This window comes from Ischnura elegans, chromosome 6 (genome assembly GCF_921293095.1).
Source record: "Ischnura elegans chromosome 6, ioIscEleg1.1, whole genome shotgun sequence".
NCBI classification, from domain to species: domain Eukaryota; kingdom Metazoa; phylum Arthropoda; class Insecta; order Odonata; family Coenagrionidae; genus Ischnura; species Ischnura elegans.
The window spans coordinates 104,645,847-104,668,983 of record NC_060251.1 but is presented as its reverse complement, the minus strand read 5'-3'; the positions used below and the strand labels follow the sequence as shown (position 1 = coordinate 104,668,983).

Sequence of the window (23,137 nt, the reverse complement as noted above, 5' to 3'; positions counted from 1 at the left end):
AGCCGCTATTCACCTCCTCATTCACCGATGACAATACAACTCATGCAGCGGATTCATTACAGGCTATTAATCGCTGAAACCGACGAACAAAGAGCCTCATCAAGCGTATCGTCGCTCAAAGGAAGAAAAAAAAACATGAACGGCGTAGGTAATATACCGAACGAAATAAAACCCAAAATAAAGGACGCGGGACGTCATTTATCGATGAGCCACCATTCAAATCCCCGTTCAACTTTCGTGCTCCGCAGTCGCGCAATCCGATCGCTCAAGTCAAAAGAAATTTCGGACTTATGAGCACTGCATTCGCTGAAAACCACCGATATTCATGAATAATTAATATAATCAATTCCATCCATCCCTTCCCCATCATGGTAAGACCCCGTTCGTGGCAATAGGGTAGCTTCCTTCATCAAAGAAAAAGAAAGGCATCGATTCAGATTCGTTGCCTACCATTAGTGTATTCATGTTATAAGAATTATTTTGTTTCAGAAATCCCAGTTTAGACGAATGTTCATGGTTAATTTTCACCTCATTTGAAAAAGGCCAGATTGGCACCTATGCGATGACACCCCACGTGACGTGAGGGGCCCAGATGCTATGTCAGTAGTCCGGAGTTTTACATCGTCTGATATTACCAATGCATCCATGAGGCACAGAGCTCAGGGAAACATCTCTTAATAATCAAATATTAAAATACCTATGGTTGGAAAATTTCCTTCGCCCTACGGGTATTAATAATCCTTACTTAAGCCAAGCGCTTCCTGCTAGCAGCCTGCGTCGTAGCAGCGCTCATAGCCTCGCACCAAGGTGGCCTCACACGGCGGTAGCCGGAACCAGTATGACGTCACACAGGCTTTTTATAGCATTCATACTTAGCCGTCGCACTTTCGCGCCCTTGAAAATTTACACTTTTCATTTTTTCGCGAAAATTAGATATCGTCATTTAAAAATTAAAAGCGTGAAATACGTACTCCCGGAGTAATACTCTCTCGATTTAGGCTATAAAAAAATAGTAAACCACCCTATTGTAGAAGCCATCTCTATTTGGAAACACATCCCACATTCCAGAGTTCCAGGAAAGAGATGGTAGGGTATCCCAAATACAATCACTGGAAAAAATATTTACTTAAATCGTGAGGCGCACACGAAGAGTTGGCCCTAAATGCATATCCAGGATAATTTCTTATACATATTGGGATGGTATCCCACTAGAATGGCAGTCGTAAGGGAGTATTCCTAAATAAAGAACATTTTCTTGGAATTTAGCATGGCCCTTTATCTTTAAATTAAGAATAACCTTTACGAATATACGAGTAATTCATTCCAACATCAAGAATATTTTATAAAGCTCAGTAATTTTCATGCTACATACGCCGGGTGGCAATATTATTAACTCAGTCGTACAAGAAGATCCTCCAAAATCTGTGATCACCTCTTCAATGACAGCGTTAGGAATACATCCCCTAAATAAAATCAAGCTTTTTCGGAATTTGAACAATTAGCTTCACGTGAAACTATCACGTGGAGACTACTTTGCATCTCGCTAATACCCTTCAACCTATCTCGCATGGGTGATCCTACAGGGAGTAATTGAAAATCACCGCAGTAACAAATCGTAGCAATAGTCCCCGTTGTAGTGCAGCTCAAAGAGTCATTGGTACGCGAAAGTCTTCTCCAGGACACGTACCAATGAAACTTCGGTGGTACCACGAGAGGAATTTTCAGCGCGAGACTAACGACAGGCCGGGAGGATTCAAAAAGTGCTTAATGTAAAACCACCTCAACCCACAGTATACCTTTAATAATCCTACAGTACATCATATTTGTGGAAGGTTACACGGGGTTTCCACAGGGTCAGGTTCTCCAACTCCATCTCGGCCGACGTTTCGATGAGCGAGTTGTCCATCGTCTTCAGGGCATGTGAAAATCGTCCTCCTTATATATGGATGACGGCGGTATCAACCGGGGCAGGTGTTGTGTGTTTGGTGATTGATTACCAATACAATTGCAGGTGTTGTGCGATTGATGATTGATTACTAATTACACAACACCTGCCCCGGTTGATACCGCCGTCATCCATATATAAGGAGGACGATTTTCAAGACTCGACATGCCCTGAAGACGATAGACAACTCGCCCATCGAAACGTCGGCCGAGATGGAGTTGGAGAACCTGACCCGGTGGAAATCCCGTGTAACCTTCTACAATTCTATTAGTGCATCATATTCATTTCTCCAATCTCCACTCAGGGTCCGGTCTTCGACGGTAGTTTGAAAGCGCGGAATGGGGCCTGAAATTTCCCTTTTGTCAAGGATGGTCGGCGAAAAAAGTGAAATATCCATAGATCACCGCCGAAACGCGACGCGTCGTTCCTACGTCTACATGTCGAGACGGTGGGAGCAAGCGCTGAGGCTTTGAAAGGGAATCTATCAGCGAAGGCCAGCGAGAAAGCGAACGGCAATTTGGCGCAGTGTGCTGGGGGAGAGAGTGAAGTGGGTGGACGGAAAAAAATCGACAGATTACGTAAGAGGTATCTGATACAGTCGGCCTAAAGTCCTGTAACTAAATACGCTTGAACCCTTGTGTCTACATACACACTCGTTAAGCCCTGCATCCACGAACTCCAGGCGCCCTACAGCACCAGTTGTACAAAACTACTAACTTAATATGCTGAGAAACTTATCTCGGCTAATTTATTCTCTTAAATTGAAAATCTACGAGAAAGAACAACAGAAAATAAGTTCATCCGCAATTTAAATGTCGCGACTGTAACTTTCAAAAGAAAAAGTTGGTAAAACTGAATGTAAACTTCTGTTTTTGTTGTGCTTTATACGAATGCGTTGCGTTGGGATTCCCTTTATGAAATATATACCGTATCAGGTTCTTCTTCACGGGATGATTCTTACACAGAAACTTCCTATTCAGTGCTACCAATTTTGTCTTCAAATCATTGTTTCATAATAAAAACATCGGCATTTAGGACCCGAAAATCACTCTTGCGATGCCTCCTTGCTCGATCAATTTCAAACTTGTCTTCTTGTAGAAGATATAAAAAGCATTGCGAGTTGGATTCAATACGGTATATTAGTTTGTACCCCTCCCACTCCTCCCCTTTATTATCAGTTCTGCTGACTGCCCTGTCTTAACCCCCCTCTCCCTAAGGTATATATAAGCTCGCAGCATTTTTGTATATTCACCTTGATAATGACAGTGTGTACTGCCGAAACCTGGGTCGGTATTAAAAACTCTTGTGGAACATACAAAAGTGTATCTTCATTATGTTTCCGGTATATTAGTAATTAAACCGAGAAATGGCGAAGATATCACATAGAAGTAAAGGGATAGGTACTCACGATACCGATGATTAAACCTATTTGGCACTAATTAATTAACCAATGAAAGGTCGACGCTTTCGGGAGCTATTTACAGTCAACACCGAAGAAAGGCTCACCACTCCAACAGTAAATGGATATCAGAGAGCAAATTTTTCTCCTAGATAAATATTAACAACGCAAGTTTCTAGACGAGGTAAATTTATACAAGCTCAATTTTCGACGAAAACGAAGGCAAATCCTAATTTTGCACAAACCGAAAATAGAATCGGTAATTATGTCATCCCAACTGGCGATGAGTAGGGGAGGGGGACTTCGGCAGCTCACTCACAAATTCGCCCGTCCCGCTGAGGTACCAAATCGGTTCTTTTCGGGAGGGGGATGGGGCGAGGACGTCCAGCCTTCACGGAGAGATATCTGCCGGACGCAGGTGACGCTCACTATCCGCAAATACGAGCCCCTCCCCCTCCCCTGACCTCCAGAGTACCAAATTAAAGCAGCGAGAGCGAAGAGAATGAATGAATCGCGGAAACACCACCAAAGCTGGATTGAGCGCGCTCCGTGAAAAAACGGTGAAAAATATGACGGGCGGAAGACAACAATCGATTTATTTTTGGCGCGCGTTAATTAAGCGAGGGGAAAAAATGTAACGTGGATCGACCGTATCCTGCAGTAATCGTTCCATTCACAACGTAAAAGCGCGCTAGATGCCCAAAGGATCCTTCACTAACACTGAAAAAGTAACAATGGTCCCTTTACACTTGTTGTGCCATTTGCCCCCTAAGAGCGATTTTTCGCACGTCAAATTCCGCTGAAGAGGTAGTACAAGATTCACTAGCAGCTGGACCATTACCGGGTGTATATTCCAGGCGAAATTGGAATGAGATCGATCGATTCCGCAGATCAGAGTGGCATTTAGGAATTCGAGGAAAGGCATTGGCCGAATATTGAACAATGCGTATGAGATGGAATTCGATCGCCGAATTGGGAGATACAGGAGGCGATTTTATTCCTTTCAAGGAGAATTATACCACAAGAAAGTGGATAAAATAATAGGACTAGACGAGGCTGCAAATGTGACGAATTCCCTTTAAGTGATGCGAAAATATAACAAATTTGACAGCTAAATATTTTAGATGTCAAATGTTCACTTTGCGTTAAAAAATTATACTTCGAAGCCATGTTTCCAAAGGAGCAAATAACTGAATATTTCTTGAATCAGTGAATTAAATACGCATTGATGAAGCCACAAAAAAGGGGAAACAAGTTAAAAGCAATGCAGTCATTTGAAGAGATATATAGCAATACGTTCAACTGATAGGCTTCCAGAAACGTAAAACATGTTTTACTAAAAAGAAATCATAACGTTCTTCACATAAATTTCTTCCGTAAATGTGAGGCCTGACATAAAGGTAGGTGGCACAAACTAGTAGGTGAAGCAGATTGAAGTAATTGAGAAGAACATCTGAAGAAAACGGACACAACCGTAAAGATATCTAAGAGAGAATAATTTCCGCGGAGGAGGCACGTATGGCTTAGGAAGAGTTAATGAAAGGATCCTAACGTAAGATTTTAAATAGAAGGCTAGTGAAGAGCCCGATCTTGAGTACAGCACGTAAACATGGACGTTGATGAAAGGGGACGAGAAAAGACCAAGGGCTTTTGAGATTGGGTAATAGAAGAGAGAGAAGAGGAGGAAACGGACGGAGAGGAAAAGGAACAAGGAAGTGCTGGGAATAGGGCGGCCACCATGTATAGAACTTCCTAGTTCCTTATTTTCTCTCCATCCACTTCACCACCTGTTATTCCCGCCAAACTATTTAAAGAATTTATATCTTATATACAAATAAAAGTTTGATAAAGTTTGCTCCCACAAATTAACAAGCACGTTTCACGCAGACGATTCTCAAAATAAATAACATCTAGTGCCGCGTGAAACAGGTTCAAAGCAATGGCAATATCCCATAACCCAGCTTCCAATCTTTTATATCTAGAAATGGATTAAGATGAAATCCATACATCACTAAGCAACCCCTTGAATTCCATTTCACGCATAGAGAATTTACTTAGGCAGAATCTCTATGGATGAGCCGATGGCGACACTCGAATGCCGTGCCGAGACCGTAATATTAGGAATTGGCCCAATTCCTCACCGTAAGCTCACATTTAATCAACAATCTAGACAGAACTAGGAGATCGGGGCAATTTTTTCCAAAAGTAAATTGCAAACAAAGCATTTTCCGGAATTTCTAAGTTTATTACCAAAAGAGGGAAGCAAAAATATTTTGCGCAATTTCAAATACTTTAGCCGCCTTAATTAAAGGAACGAAATCAAATCCGAATATAAATAATATTTTGAAGAAGAGAAAAACATTTTACCGCTTAAATCCCACTCAATTTATTTTAAAAAGACCCCAGCTTCAACAACTGTCAACTTCAGGCTGAAAGCACGGTTTTGACACCTCGGTCATTTCACAAATTCCTTTTACTGAATTAACGGCAACTTTCACTTTTCCTGTAATGGAAAATCCCTCCAGGTAAGCAACAAATTTACCAATTCCTTAACATCAAATGGATCAGAATAATGAGGGAATGTGAATGGAATAATAACATTTAAATAAAGGCTAAATAAAGATAAATATACACATAATACAACCGTGGAATAAGTTCCATTAAATACTAAAAGTACCACACTCGGTTATCTTTAAGACCATAATATCGAAATAGTGTATACCAAATTGGTTCCGATCCTGGGGAAATACATGATGAGATCCGTGCACTGCTTCCGAAAAAAGGTTTATACCCGTTCATATGGGTGTCTTCCACATAGTTATTAATCGAAGAGCAAAAATATCAATAATTATCCTTATGAAAGCTACCAATTCCACTAATCATAAATAAACTGCAGTAAATTACTAAAGGCAATTAACACTTCATTCTATAACAAATGTTTTTACACGTACCCACCGACAATATAAAAAGACATACGCAAACGATGTATTAATACGAATGAGAACAATTAGCGCATAAAAATTAATGCATGCGACACTATCGCAAATTCTGAGATCACGGCCGAGTCTTATTCCGTGGAAAGATCGATGGATAACTGATTTCGGACAATGAGTTCTCATGTCAAGAGAGCTTAAGAGATCACTTTGCAGGATTTTTTTTTGGGAAAGGTAAAACGAAATCCATGTTCCGATATCATCCGTATTTTGCCTTCGCTTCATCGGTCTACGTCACGTGTTATCGGATCGCTTCATAAGGAAAATATATATTTTTTCCCGTTCCTATACCGAAAAGACAAGTGATGAGCGATGATGAACTGCCGGAAAACCTATAACCGATTGCGATGAGAACAAATTCACGGCATGCTTTCAAAAGTCCCACTGCGTCGGTGTGGTCGAGAAAAACCCCGTCTCGGTTTACAATAGGGAATCGATGGGAAGGAAGGTCGCGTACGATTGAAATATCCCTCCAAGAACCATAAATAAGAACTTGGGCCCTGAAAAATTTATCCTGCGTTCCCCCCGCTCGAAACGAGGACGCTAAAATTACCTCGTAACAGTGTCTGATTCCGTGTCCTTTTCCCATATTCCAAAACATACACCACAGTTATTTCGGACTGATGTTTGCTTCCTTTCGGACCACGACTCAATTCACAGAATAAAAGGGGGTACATGAGTATGCACGCAGCTGTATGAATGAGTACTCAGTGACGTTGACGCCTTCAATCTATGATTTCTTTAACACCCACAGAAGAGTAATATTTCCTATACCAAGCTAGAATGAAAGTTAAACGAAGGAATATGGGCAGCAGCCAATAGAAGGAACGGTTGGTTGTTTACCACGAAGACATAAAATAGCCGGTAGTTTCCAATATAAAAGATTTTTATTGGAAGAATACTTTAAATACAGATTTTAAGCAACTTTTTTTATTTGAAAGGGTCTTCCATTATTTTTGGGAGGCATAGACCAATATTTATTTTGGGGCCAATATCATTTGACCTCCTATATTAATAATCTAAAGATGCAGGCATGAAATTAGATCTTCATTCAAACAATTAATTATATTCTTTGATTAATTACAAAAATGAAAATGGACTTTAGATTGTATTACGGTAAAACATAAAATGTTTCGCAATCTTTGTCAAGTGCTCAGCGGAAATAAAGAATCAAAAGCTGAAACCAGAAACCAGTAGCGTAGAGAGGGGGGTTTCGGAGGGGTCCGAACCCTCCCCCACCCTCCGTAATATAAAAACAATTACTTTGCATCAAAATAAAAGAAAACAAAATATTGAAAAAGAAAAATTTTGTAACAGATTTATTTGAAAAAATGAAATTTTTCGATTTTGAAAAGTGTTAAAATTATTTTAAAACTCTCTACTTAGCACCCTGTTTTTCAAAAATTTTGTCCCTGGTTTTGGAGCCCCCGAACGAAATTCCTGGTTATGCCACTGGCCGCAACATTAATTAGAAATTTATTTGAGTGAGCAAGCTCATTTTCTGAAATGAGGACAGTTCCATAGATTGGCGGGGGACGGCTTGTTTCAGTAAATTGAAAGAAGGCGAACAAAAACCAGGGGTGGGTGTTGACCTTCCTCCACTAATGACTATAATAATAAGCCAGGGGGATAACAGATTAAAGTCAAGGTCGAAAGATCCTCAAAATGCCCCCAGAACTCAATTGGATCGAATATCTTATCGTCAAAGCGATCGCATCTAATATAATAAATGGTAAAAATTAATTAAATACATGTACAGCTCAATAGGGTAGTATTTGCGGGTGGATAGCAATTAAAATGGCGTCATCTACCTAAGTTCCGATAAAAAATATATTGAAAAAAGGAGAACGGTTTATCATTAATTTAATGGAATTATTCCATAATAATTAAGAACTCAGAAAATTAAGGACGAGATTTTAAAGGGAAAATAATTCAATATTTAAAATTTTCTACCCATTCTTGCCGTACGTTTGAGGAGTCTGATAAAGTAACAGTAAACAGGAGAAAGATAAAAGCTATCCTTCAAAAAGTGCTCCGCTTTCACATCATAATAGCTTCGAGCTCTTAATGCAATTGGAGCAGTCTTTCTGGATATTCCTTCGAAGCACGTGTTTCAATCCCCTACTCTCTAGACCCACAAAGCCTCCCCTTTCACCCATGCCAAGAAATAAGGGAGGCCTCTTCTTCCTTGAATGTGGAAGCAAACAAGCTGGCCGATTATTAAACGTGTGTCCGAAAAATTGATCGAGAAACGGAGAGAAGGCGAGCTTCGTGGGAAACGTGAATGACAATCCAATTTCACGGGAAAGAATGACAGAAAACCTACAATAAGGGATATTGGCAAGTCAATAACCACGTCACTCATCCACTGGCGTTGATGCCTCCACCAACCTGTGGTACTGCCACAGTGTGGTAGCAATAAAAACTGAAAAGTGAGTTTCCCATGGTTTCCCAATAACGTTTACCTGGTCCACCATTCCTTGGTAACGCTGGCATGCGCCAATTTAATTGACGATAAAATCCGTTATTATGCTACAAATTTCTAGGGCAAGATTCAAAAACCGAAACTTGAACAAATACTTGATATTTTTTTATATTTATGAGACTGAGTACTCTTGATTTCGAATAATTTCCTATTTTTAGGATCACTATTTTAGGCAATAAATATTTTTTTCGATTTGTCTAGTAGTAATATTTGACCCAAAAAAAAATTCCCGACAGTTTTAGAATTTTTACTTTTGTGAAGTCCACAATTTTCACTAAAACTTCAACCTTAAAGGTGAGCACGAAATAAATATTTTAAACATGGACTGCAGGCAGCACGACCTTCGTTCCCTGTTTTTAATAATATGGGATGGAAGCTTTCCGAATTCCCAAGATTAAGTTTTTCACAATAAATACTTTCAACAATCGAAAGAACATATGATCAATTTCTACAGCATTAAATTTAAACGTCAGAATTTAAACAACAATACGAACAATCACACCAAGTTAAGGAGACGAATATTTCCGTATAACGAAATTCCTTGAATTTCGTATTAAGGATTGATCAGATAGATTATTTACAGAGCAAGTGGAAGTCACAAAGTAAGGCTGAGTCTCACGATGTGATAATTCTTATTAAATTGCCTAGGGAGTACAAAACTGAAACCAATTACAAGGTTTTCCGTGACCATAAAACCTTGTACAAAAACCTTGTTCACTCACAAGCGCTATAAACGTTAATATAGTCATTTTTACTTTTTTCATAATAAATTATTACAGTCTGCGATTTTTTCCGCACTTTAAACGGACGCTTGTATTCACTGTGTCAGGTCACTTATGAATAATTGACACATGGTCTTAGGAGAGATAATAATCAATTATTTAGAAGGAGTAATACCGTGTTGCGGCAAAATGACAATTACCAACCGATAAGTCAAAGCTAATTTTTTTGGTACAAGCAAACCCAGCTGCCCAATTGTCCCTCACAATTCCTTTCATCGAGCTCTGCATTTTGATTACCAGTCCCGTTGGACATACATCGGTAAAATACAATATTAAAATGGAATGGATCACTTTTAAGAACATAACTGGCCTTAGCAGGCGTAAAAACTCAAATACAATAACTAAAATACGGCCAGATCCTAAATCAAAGTAGACATAGCGACGCCAGAATTACGTCTTGACCAGTAAACGGAGTTAATTTTATCGACCTTCCAATATCCGATAGCATAAAACCACTACATCGAAAAAAGCCGCAAAACGCATAGAAGGAAATGCAGTAACCCTGAAAAGTAATTCCGGAGAATAATGACTCATAAAAGGCATACCGTAAAAGGGAGATTTTCCCAGTCTGATCATGCTAGTGACGGAATATACGGAACAGAAACTGGGAATTACAAAAAACATTGGCAAAACACATTATGTCCAGCTACGCCAATACCACAGTTCAAAGAAGTAAAATCATTTCAATAGTCTTGACAACGGTCAATGAACAACTCAACCGCTTCTTCCAATATTGGAAAAAAATTAAATATATGTGACTTTTCTGAACACCAGACCAAAAATACAATCGCTAGCCGTTATAGGCGGTCAAAAACTGGTTTTCTGACATCAAACCCGATAGATCATCAATTCTCTTTCAATCTGCCGGGGTTTTCGTTAGCCCGAAAAATTGGTTTATAAAAATAAATCCATGCCAAAATCAGAGGAGGCAAACAGTAGTACTGTTATCTGAAGATGACACTTTGCAACCAGCGTTTGATAGGATAGAAAAAAATTAATCGGATTCAGCCGCCCGTATGTTCTGTCGCGCAACGATTTTCAATAGAGAGTATCACTATCATACGGAAATTTTTGATTAAACCGCTTCTGACGATTGGCTTGCAATAAAAGGAATGAAACGTTAGCACATTCTGTTTTTTTGGAGTCAATGCGGTTCATACAATCGACTTTATCAAGTGAACCGAGCATCATCATACCGGTGGTCACGTGGATGCTGACACGCGTCATGTTACTGTATTCGATTCCGAGAAGAAAGAACTTCCGCATTGCACTGAAATCATACGCAGATATGTACCCATAAATAGCTATGCATGAATTTCAAAAATGATAATTCAGAGAAGGGCGAATTATGAATCCCCCTGAAATCAAGAGATGAGAAACATTGTAAGAAACTTCCGTATTCCCACTAATTTGAAATTAAAGAAAAACTTTCCTAAGCCCTGCTAATAAACTCTGGTCTCATGTTTTAATAATCAGTTAACTGCATAATACTTTCTGATAATTGAAATGATTTGATAGCACAATATGCGAGGCCGTGATCGGAGAAACATCGGGCATCCAATACCATTTTCGATTACAAATAACCTAACACAATTTTCTACGAACAATAAGCCAGAATAGCTTTCTAACTCAAGAATGGTTGCAGGAGAAAATCAGCAGCGAAAAGTATGTAAAGTAAAAAAACACAAAAAAATGAAAATACAAGATAAGTAACAGAATAAATTAGATGGATGATTCAAGAATGAACGTGTGCTGAGGATGTGATAGAAAAAACTGTGATACGAGGGAAAGTGTGACATAAGCGGAGAAAGGAATGAGGAAAAAAAGAGTTGCAAAATAAAATTATGAGTGATAGACAAATGTTGGAACGGAGAGAGAAAAAAATTACGAGTTGTGGTTAGGTGGGGCAAAGAGTAATATTTGTTTGTCGTATCCAACCAATAACCTAACTTGGCCAATAAATTACCTGATACAATATCAATCAAAATGACCTGCTGACTGGCTGGCCAGATAGCATTCCTATTTCGACCATTTTTACATTTTTCTAAAACAATTTGACAAATTTTAAGTTTTTCTAGCATAATTTATTGCGTGTTCTTCACGGTTTGACTCGTGTGCTACAATCGCTTTTGCCTTCATATAGTTCAATTTATTTTTCAAGTGCGTTGTAATCTACATCTGATGGCATCGAAAAGCCTTAAAATTAATATCCCGCGCGTTTAATTATTTTCTGGACCGCTTCCCGTTCACCTATCGCGGCCGTCGTTTGATGACAAAACTCTCGTCTATTTTCGGTGCACCCTATCACACCCTAACAGCGGCGCGCAATTAACAGACTCATGTTTATCCACTCGTTAATGAGCGGGCGCTACCCTTAAGCCCACCTTCAAGGCTTCTTCCAACATCCTCGAAAGGCAAACTCTTCCCCGCCGCGCTGAATTACGGCTATCGCTATCACAAACACCCCGACACTGATACATCACCGTCATCATCGCTCAGCCATCTACGCACGCACTTCCCTAGACCTTGGGTTCTTAGTGAATATCCCCGCGGAATTTCCCCAAAAATCTAGAAGGGTAAACTCTTCAATCAAATACCCGGCGTAAGCCAGAATGGTATCGTATTTCTCTCGTCGTTCTTTTTTAATACAAGATCGTAAAAACTAAGTTCATATCGCTCCCTGAATTTTCAAATAAAATTTATAACCCGCGCAAAGATATTGATTGACACATTGTAAACACATCCATTTCTTTTTTATCGAAAATGCATTATACCGTGCTTAAGGTAAATTAAGCATTAATTATCTCAGCCTCACTTCCCAGGGAAATTAAACTTCCGTTTTTAATTCACAATAAAAACTATTCTCAGCGAATATGTTTTCGTCTTTCGTCCGCGCTAAGCTGTGTTCCTCAATTACTCCACAAAGGACTTCCTATCTTTCATTTTCGAATAACCTTAATCCCCCAAATTAATACCGCGTAAGTAAGTACTAATGAATAATAAATTGCCGTTTGACAACATTGATCATGGAGTAAAAGCTAATTCATTCCCATGTTGATATGATCTGAACTCTAAAAAGTAAGAATTAATATTAATGCAATGACCCCTCATTTCCAACATTTTCATCCTTCCTTGCCATAAATATTAAACTAACCCAAAAATACAAAGCTTGACCAATTTGGATATGAAAAACAATTTCGTAGTCTTGGAAAAAGCAAGATATCGCTTAGTTGTGACAATTTTGCATTGCAACACCATAAATACTTGGGAAATACGGGCTAAGGATTCGGAGAAAATATGCAATGATTACTGTGAATAAACTGCAGTTGACACTTTCATACATATCAGTAACAACATTATGATAAAATCATTAGTATCGGCCAACGTTACGATAGAAGTGTAATATACTAAAAACCTGCGGTGGTGGAATTCTCATAAATTCCCATGGGAAAATTTCCAATGAACCGATTTCAAACCACGGACCTTTATTCCTACCCACTCCACAATGCAATCAACGTTTATTATTCCTCTGGAGGTTTACCGAGGTTCATGAAGATAGGAGATAGCCCAAAGGTCTGTGGTTCGGTTCGCGGTCCAGGGGAATTTTTCCAAAAGAAAATGTTGTGAATGACAACGGAAGCTGATTTCAAAATTACATAAAAACTAAAGGTGCAGGGTATTATTAGAAGCTATTAAATTTCCACCGTAACATGATTGTCACGAAATATGAAACACTTCTCTTTTTTAGGTCCACCAAACAAAGATTAACTCTACGCAAAAAAATTTTCAAGTCGCCCAAAACTCGATTCCACTCCCCTGCAATTCGTGGCAACTGTCCCTACCCGGCAAACCAAAGTAGTGACGGGATATTACGCATCGGAAGGTTATTCAAACCGGCTTCGACCGCGAGGACACAGCCATCAAGAACAAGACGAGCAGCGCAGACGCCGGAGTCCTCTACACACAAGCTGAGTGAACTAACACGAGCAGGAAGACGGACGGAAAAGCGTCAATTCAAAGAGCAAGCGGGGAAAGATCAAGATCATACGCGACCCTCATTATCTCTCTACCGATTAAGGTCTTCGGTACAAATAACACGTACGTGAAGGCTGCAAAAACGTGCGGAATATTTGACATCTGAAGACTATGCACCTAAGCCAGAAATAAGGCTGAACATTAGTACGACGCAACAGTTATGGCCGACATGAAATCGAATTTCCACGTCGTAACAGATTACAGACAAAACGGGAGTGATTTAAATAACAAAACCGTCAAGCAAAGTCACAATAACTGCCACTATGGACGACAAAACAAGGAAACTAAAAGCTGTAGATAAGAGAAAAGTATTATCTCTGGAGATAACCGTCGTGATTGCCACTAACTAATAGATTAATTCAATGAAATTGATTTGCCAAAACGCTTTTAAACCTTAACAACATTCCGCATTCTTGGGTTCTGGAGAGCATTCGTAAGAGTAATTTTTAAACATAGTTGGCTCAATTACAACGAGGAAATTTTCCAAAAGGAATTCATGGAAATGTCATACGAAGCAAAATGTGCTCAAGGTTACCTCTGCATTTTATTTCAAAATAGGCTCAATTTGTGTTGTTCGAGACTTAACGAATTAGTTCCGTGATATGAATGACGTTCCAAAATATTCTGTATTTAAATAATGGTGAATTTGAATTTCTATGCAGGAGACGGCAGCCAAAACATAATCCGAAGGAAGTCCACAATATATTCGACTACCCGAGCATACAACGTCGCAAAAATGTCCCGTGAAATCAGTTCCGGCGCTGAGCTCAGTTAGTGGGCGTAGCCCAGCTCTCCCAACAATATAAAGAAATGGCTTCAAGCGAAGGACAACCGAAACAATGAGGAAATAAAATTTAAATTCCCTGGCCATTTATTCAGGTAGCGATTCCAATACCCAATTAGAATTACCGCCATAGACTGAAGAGGTTTGGCGTGTTTATTTCTTCGGCACACCATTTTCAACGATTATTTATAGTTATTCACAAGGATTTTCACAAAATGTATCTTTCGAGAGATAATCATTGTCAAAACATTTGACTACCAATCCAAATACCTTACAAGAAAAACTAAAATACCAAAGATGCTCCCATAAAATATAGAAAATTATCAGTTTATAACAATGAGTCGCGCAAATTGTTCGCTCAAATGCGATATATAATATTTTTTTAAAATTTTAATCCTTAACACGCGAAGCAATAAAAAATAATATAAACATACACCCTGAAATGGGTAATATAAACTACTTCCTCAGCGAATGAGTAGAAACTGTCCATACATACGATGTATACACAAATAAAAGTATAATTTAAGCAATAATAAAATTGTTAAGACATGATTTTCGGGAATTACATCAAATTCCTGATGAGTAACTGAAGCAACCAATCATAACAAAAATTGCAATCGTATTTTATGCGTCGTGCCTTTAGAGTTTCATGATATTTATTGAATTAAGTTAGTGGTTACACCTTTTGTGCGGCAAGGTCAATTTTGAGCAAAAGGTTAAAGGATAAATATTTAGGATTAATAAAATGATTACGAAATAAAGGATTTTGATAAAAGTACAAAAAACATGACATAATACGTGTCACCGGTTTTATAATTTACCAAAGAGAAGCTTAAAAAATGGTGACGGTGCAACTAGCTTCAGAAACACTATGCAATACCACGAGTTAGTAGCAATGGGAATATTGTTTCATATTGTGAAATGTTTCACATAGGATTTTCTGATATAAAATAATGGATAATGTAAACAAAGCAAATATTGGATAGCCAGTGGAGCGGTAATGGTCCACTGCCATCGATATTTCCAAAAACATATAGTTCAAAAATCCATAATTTTTTTATCAAATATCATGTTTTGAAATCGATCATAAAATAGGCTACCAGGCTAACTTACAAAATCGAGCGCCTATAACCCCAGAAAACCTCTCTGACCTCTGCTCTCTCAATGCGAATGGTATACGCCACAAGGAAAATGCGCGCGAAGGCCAAACGCGCTACGCCTCCGACCTTACGCGCCACGAGCGGAGAAAAGATGAACTACATACGATACCCGACGGTGAAAGTGTTTGGCCTGGCGGGCGGTAGGTGGCAGTTACATTCAAAACACAAACAGAGGCGACCTTGAATGACCAGGGGGAACGAACTCGAAAAAGGCCAGGCAACAGCAAGCAGCCGCACATAAAAGAGAGGAGAGAGAAGTAACTGGCCAGGTGATGGAAACGATGGTGTCGTTTTCCACCGAGAATATGCACTGGGTAAAATATTCGACAGCGCCTCGGGTACATTCCCTCCGACGCACTGCGCGCCGTTCGCGAAACTTACATAGCGTTTAGGGAAATGAAGTTTCAACGGAGAGGTCACTCCGACAGGTAAGAAAGAATTTTTAAAATACGGCAATGTCGCATATATGATTTTATCGAGCATTAATTTCAATTGCTGTATTTACCTTAACACAACTCAAATCGCACGAGTAACTCGCATGACATTGATAAAGAGTTTGAAAAACAGGCAGTTGATAACAAAGGCGCGATAAAAAAACTGAATTAATCGGCTCGCATCGATATAACTTCAGACAAACATCAAATGGGGGCAAAACTACACGAATTAGTATTTTATATAGCCGATATTATTAACACCTAGATGAAACATGACTGAACCACTCCCGTAAACGCTTCCACATCGGAAATGTTACGTATTTTTTTCAGTAACAATCCCGTCACAGGGCGAATCGGCAAATGTAGCGAACGGTACTGCATCTATTATGATAGCTTTTTGATAACACGATAAGGAATTACAATTTGATTCTAATTACCTTAGGAGTTTCAGGAAACATAAATTTTCGGGGATACAAATGGACTGCGGAGACGATGACGCCTCACCATTTTTTTAAGAGTACGCATTTCTCGCGATCGACAGGCCGTGTATTTCATTTTTCTTGACGATTTATGCGTGTAAAAATCCTGAGGTAATCAAATAGGAGATACAGGAAAATGTTGATAAGGGTCTCCTCCATAAACCCTGAAAATTTCAATGCAATAGCATATGCAGGGGCGTTACTAAGGGGGGATAAAGGCAGATACAACACATACCCTCGCCCCCCAGAACCCTGAAAATAAAAATACTAGTTTCACCGCAAACCTTCTCGTTTTAAATGCTGAAATTAAATGTTTTACTTTTACTATGATCTCTCAAATGTATTCAAATAAGTTGTTTAATAGCATTAATAACGTATTCCTGCAGGTTTAATTAATACACTCGCGCAGGTCTCTCGTTGTGTCGCGGCTTTTTTCGATGCTTCGTCGTTCTGAAAGTACGGCTGATTGACATTTTCTGTTGAAACTTTTTCGATTTCCGTTTTTTAATTCCCTTATGCTTGAGAAAATAAAGAATTTCTATTCCAAAGGACAAGAAATAAAAACTTCCCAGAAAATTATTAACGTTTGAAATTTTAAAATATTCCTGATCTTACGCATAAACAAGTAATGCGTCACGATAAAAGACCGATCTCTCGATAAAAGAGGGAATCATCTCTTTCCCAAAAGTTCTCAGAAAGCGGTCCCAAAAACCTAAAAGAGATGATGAAAAAAATGGAAAGGAGGTATTGCACTCACCTCGAGAAGATGGATGATTCATCAAGATTGCCAGAGGGCACTCGTCATCGTCCAGGATGTATTCCCTGTTCGTCCCACCGTGGTACTCTTTGCTGCTGTCCACTCCGCTGTCCGGTCCGAGAACGTTGACCTGAGGACGAATTGAAATTACAGCGATGAAATTCACAGTCAACAAGAGTTTACATTCACATACAGAGAAGTCGAATAAAACTAGATCATTCTTGGCACGTTCCACTTAGAAACAGAATTCCAAAACCGACTGTTTTCTTCGTGGGCACATCAATCTCAAGTGTGTACCATTGGAACGCATTGCGTATAAAAATTAAGTTCGTGGGGAATCTGAAAAAACTCGTTCATTCAAGAATAATCAGCTTCAGATTAAATACTAATATAGGGTCCCAAGGTGGCTGAGCAGCAGTCAAAAAGGCTAGAGGTCAACATTTTAACCCCCAAACAATTTTTATTTGGCATGGAAAAACATTACCAAGTGAAATTCCAAAAAAATTTTTTCACAATCACAATACTACACCTTCGTGAGGATTAGAATTTCAGGTCATCATTTTTTTAATTATATTTATTTATAAATAAACATGGGAACAAACGCTAACGCCGGAATCTGGGATTTAAATATATTATGCATATTTTTAATAGTACTTTTAGGAGCTGCTAAATGGCAGAACTTTCCATACATGAAGACCAAATAGTTGAAGAAACAAGCTACATAGTTGGGAACTGAGAAAGATGCACGGAATATATTTCAACATAATCAAATGCGACTTCCCGGGCTCTACTTGGGCTCGGGTACCTGCTAGGAAATATATGTCCCGTTGTATAATGTCGCAAGAAAATATCTAAGATAGGAAAAAATGAAAAAAATCAATGAAATTTTCCCTATAATTTCACATTAAATTGTAAATAATGAGACATCCAAAATAAAGTTACCAGAAAGGTAACACAAAAAATAATAAAAAATGGCAAATACCTAGTAAAAAATAAAAATAACCGTTCACTTTCTTGATATATTATGAACAATTGATCCTGTACTTATTTGTTAGTGAAAATTTAAGCTTCTAAAAAGTTTCTATTTCTTATACACATCACTTAACACCAACAAAGGTGCACATGCACTATTTTATTCATCTTCTGTTGTTAACTGCCTAGTTGGGGTGAGCAAAAACTCACCGGAACAGCAGAAATGTACGCGACTCCGGCGCTGTTATTAACGTGATCACGCTTGGGCATCGAAGTGTTAGGCATACATTACAAAAGAGGATCCTCAATTCGGCCTCTGAATATGTTGTCAACCACCACGCATTTCAATTGGTTTACAAAAGTCGCCACTCGCGTCGCCGTCGGACAAATTGATCCGACTCCAAAGGAGAAATAAGGTATAGTTAGGGGTGTTAACCGCAATTTATACACATGATCATGTGATCTATCAAATTTTTCACAATCCAAAGCCAATCCTCGTACTGGATGGATCGCTCTGAAATCATCACCACGCCGCGGACAATGTTGAAAACAGATTGAAATGCGACCGAAGTGGGAACAGAAATCAGCCTTTTAAAACATGGAATAGGGTGGTTTCCTACTTTTTTTATTGCCTAAATTGAAAGATTATTACTCCTGGAGTATTGATTTCACGCTTTAAGATTTTTAAATGACGACATCTATTTTTCGCGATTAAATGAAAAGTGAAAATTTTCAAGCGCGCGAAAACGCGACGGCTAAGTATGAATGCTGGGAAAAGCCCGTGCGACGTATTTCTGGTTCCCGCTGTCGTCGTGTGAGGCCACCTTGGTATGAGGCTATGAGTGCCGCTACGATGCAGGCTGCTAGTGGGTAGCAGAGTACCCTGCTAGCAGGTAGTGCTTGGCTTAAATAAGGATTATTAATATCATATCAAACGAGGGAGGGAACACCCAGGGATTCTATACTCCTTAAGGTGAGAATGTGTGCTCCGCTGCGATGCAGGCTGCTAGCAGGTAGCCCTTGGCTTACACATGGATTATTAATACACTATCAAACGAAGGAAACTTTCCGACCATAGACATTTTTAATAGGTGATTATTAAGAGATGTTTCCCTGAGCTCTGTGCCTCATGCATGCATTGGTAATCTCAGACGATGTAAAACTCCTATCTACCCGTACAGAAACTAGGTCCCTGCGACGCCACGTGGAGTGGCATCGCATGGGCGCCAATCTGGCCTTTTTCAAATGAGGTTAAATTAACCATTGTCATTCGTCTAAACTGGGATATCTAAAACCAAGTAATAGTATATTATGAATACACTAATGGTAGATAACGAATCGCAATCAATGCCTTTCGTTTTCTTTGATGATGGAAACTACCCTATTGGGCCTCCTCTATGCAGTCCCCTCGGTGCTAAGTATGGATGTATCGTACCTGGATGAGGCAGTACTGCGATGGATCGACGCGCGTGAGCCCGTACTTGGAGAGCATTTCGCGCACGACCACGGCGGCCGTGTCCCGCACCGAGAGCAGCAGCGTCTTGTAGGGCACGTCCCGGCAAAGAGACTCGCCGTAGATCTTGAGCGTGCCGCCCGTGTCCGGCCCGCCGTCCTTGCTGCGGAACTGCTGCAGCTTGCGTTCCAACTTCTGCTGGCGCCGGCGCCGCATCACCGCCTCCGGGTTCGAAATGGAACGGGTGAAACTCGTCTCCGGAAGTTCTGCGGGCGAAAAAAAATAAAGCATTAGCAGAGGTACACTAGGATAAGTGACGTACAATTGTTGTTTTAAGTGCACTTTAAATTGGCAGTCTTGCTGTACGTGTACCACTTTATTAAAATAAAATAAAATAGCTCAATTAAAACCAAAATGGATAGAGAATTCTAAGGCAGTTAATAGAATAACAGCTTAATGGCAATACCGACACAAAACTTGGTAAATTTACGACTTAATTTTTTAATCAAATATGACTTGCAAACGTAGAAAAAAATATTGTATTCTCACGCATTTTTTGGAACATAGCTTATGGCTGACAAAAAAATCTTGATATATTTAAAATTGTTTTTCACTTAAGTTTATCGTGAAAACACAGATAAAATATACTCATATCAATTTTAGACATCATTTTCATTAATTTCTGGTTAAAGGCACTTTTCAATAAAGATATTTCATCTATAAATCTTTCATTCAAGAATCCGGATAGCATTCAAGTACATATTGAATCATGCGGTATTAGGGGCGGATCCAGGATTTTTTCTGGGGGCACAAAGGTCTGACGTGTCTTCTCATGTTGGAAATTAAAAATAGATTAAAAATTACTGTATAAATATTCTTTTAATTTTGATATGAAAGTAATTAGTATTTAATTAAATGATTGAGGCTCCGTAGTACACAAAATAAAACGAACGTAATGATAACAGCATCAAAGATCTTGTATACCTTTTAAGCGTCTGGAGGGGGCACGTGCCCCCGTCTCCCCCCCCCCCTAAATCCGCATATGAACGAGAGTAAAAGTAAAATATTACACCCCAGCCAAAAAAAGTCACATCAAATTCTCCGTCAATTTTTGGAATTATAATTTTATGTCAAGACCGGAAAATGAATTTGTAGGGTAGTAGAGAAAATTATTAGAACAATAAATATAATTTAGCATCATTGAGAATTCACTAAGTAGGTTTCGACTTTTTCAATTACAATCCTCTAACTAATCGTTGAATGGATAACGTAAGGAAAACAAAGATTGGATAACCTAGGCAATGAGAAAATTCCACTGTCATCAAAATTTCCCAGATACGACATCACATCAACCATTAGCAAAAAATCTGGCTTAGTCGTGGAAGCCTACAAAAGGCGCTAACACCTCAACAGTTAACGGGGTCAAGGTCGAGTTTACATCGTAGCACAAATAGCGCCTCGTCATGAAATGACATTGACTCCGTTACCACTATCAATCCGCTATCATGGCAAAAAATATGTAAAGCATAGTGAGAGATGTTGGTGGTGGTTCTCGGGTTTTGTTGTGTAGAAAACATTTTCACTCAACGTTTCACTCCTACTGGGAGCGTTATCAAGAGAATTCTAACGTTCGTTCGTTATACTGAGAGCGTTATTCTCTTGATAACGCTCCCAGTAGGAGGAGTGAAACGTTGAGTGAAAATGTTTTCTACACAGCAATACCCGAGAACCAACACCAACATAGATAAAAGAAGCTGTGAAAATCTTCAGACTTAGTGAGAGATGTATGTGAGTTAGAATTTAAAACAAATAAAAACCATAATGACTATGCTGCTGCTTTCCTTTACTTTTTATTTGGCTCGCGGATTAATCATGACGATGAACAATTAATGATGAGTATTAACGATGATAAGAAAGGCAGACTCACCGGTGTATAGTTTCTCGGCGACGCCTTCGCCGTTGTCGGCGCCTGGGCCGAGGGTTCCTCCGTTGCCGGCGCCCCCGGGGCCAACGCCGCCCGCCCCGGCCCCCGCTTTCAGCTTGTTCAGCTTCTCCTGCTTCTTCAGCTGCTTCTTCTCGCGCTTGGACAGCTTGCGACGGAAACTGCTGCCGCTCTCCTGGAAACTCGCCGCCGGAACCTGATAAAGGAGATGTGTAATCAGGCAAATGAAACGTCGATAGTTTACGAAATACCACGACGAAAAAAATGAGCAAACCCGTGGAGAGGTTCAGGAGCTACCTATAACCAACACTTATAACATATATCTCATATAATAACTTCATAAACCATAACTCAAATTCCATTTTTTAGCCAATTTTCAACAGGTTTAAAGAATGAATGAAATAGTGCGTTCAAGGATGAACTTTCGTCATGGTGAATCAGAGTGGATAATTACTGGAAATAAAGAAATAAAACTTTGTAAGGTTCACTTTTGTTTAATCATGGGCAAGCCCCGAGTTTCGTAACTTTGTTATATCGTCGTAACATCATCGTCGACGATGTAACCAAGTTACGAAACCCGGGTGGTGCCCATAATTAAATAATAGTGAACCTTAGAAAGTTTTATTTCTTTATTTCCATCTGGAGAGGTTTCACAAAGTAAAGCCTGAAGTTATCAGTTATATTTTGGATAATTACTTTTATGATCCACTCAGTCCATTTTGCAGGTTCAACATGCCATTGCAAGTACGCAAGGATTTAAATTTTGGCAATGTTTCAAATCACAAGAAATCAAAGATCTTGAGCGAGAGTGATTTTAATTTAATTAAAATTAAACATTTTACTTTAAATAAACGATAACAGGACAATGAGCCCTTAACATTGAAGGCTTGAACAAAAATTAACAATACGCGATTATACCCATTAGTGGCAACCTATCCAGGCGGGACTCGAACCGCGACCTTCGGTATGGCAGGCAAGGACTTAACCACGCCGCCTGCCAGAAATCAGTTCGATTATTTCACCGATCTTAAACAGGTTTAAGGTAGATATGAATTACCGCGATCGAGAGTAAAATTTCGTAAGAGTAAATGAATGGCTGAGAACAATATCAAAAACTCAAGGTCTACAGAGATGGACTCGATTTTTTTTACAACCTCTACTAAAAAACAACGAGTTCAAGCAAACGGAGGGGCGTTACCTGATACTCTAGGTTATGCAAACCTTCACGCCTTGTGCATCACAACCAAACCAACAAATTGAGGTCAAAGGTACTCAACGAAAAGTCCTTGGATGTGGATTGGTCTTACTTTCATTCAAAAGAGCGTCTGAAGAAGAATGGCAACCTTATAGCCAAAATCTCAAATAATCAGCATTATATTCACTTGAATAGAATTATCTTCCGCAGAGAAAATACAAGACTCTGACGCTGTACCTTCCGTCAAAGAAATAATAGCAACAAAAGAATGCATCGTTAAAAGAAAAACTAATAAGCTGTTAAAACAGAATGAAAGGTAACA

At 39.2% G+C, this 23,137-nt stretch overlaps 1 protein-coding gene across 3 annotated transcripts in view; it reads right to left on the bottom strand.

The window, feature by feature from the left end:
• The window catches only part of LOC124161299 (afadin), a 510,930-nt gene that overhangs the window by 199,335 nt on the left and 288,458 nt on the right, over positions 1-23,137 (bottom strand). For all 3 annotated transcript variants that reach the window (XM_046537605.1, XM_046537606.1, XM_046537607.1), the window contains exons 6-8: positions 21,606-21,816; positions 19,661-19,944; positions 17,254-17,383 (exon numbers count right to left, since the gene is read on the bottom strand). In XM_046537605.1, coding sequence (XP_046393561.1) covers positions 17,254-17,383; positions 19,661-19,944; positions 21,606-21,816 — 625 coding nt within the window. The remainder of the gene's footprint in view (positions 1-17,253; positions 17,384-19,660; positions 19,945-21,605; positions 21,817-23,137) is intronic.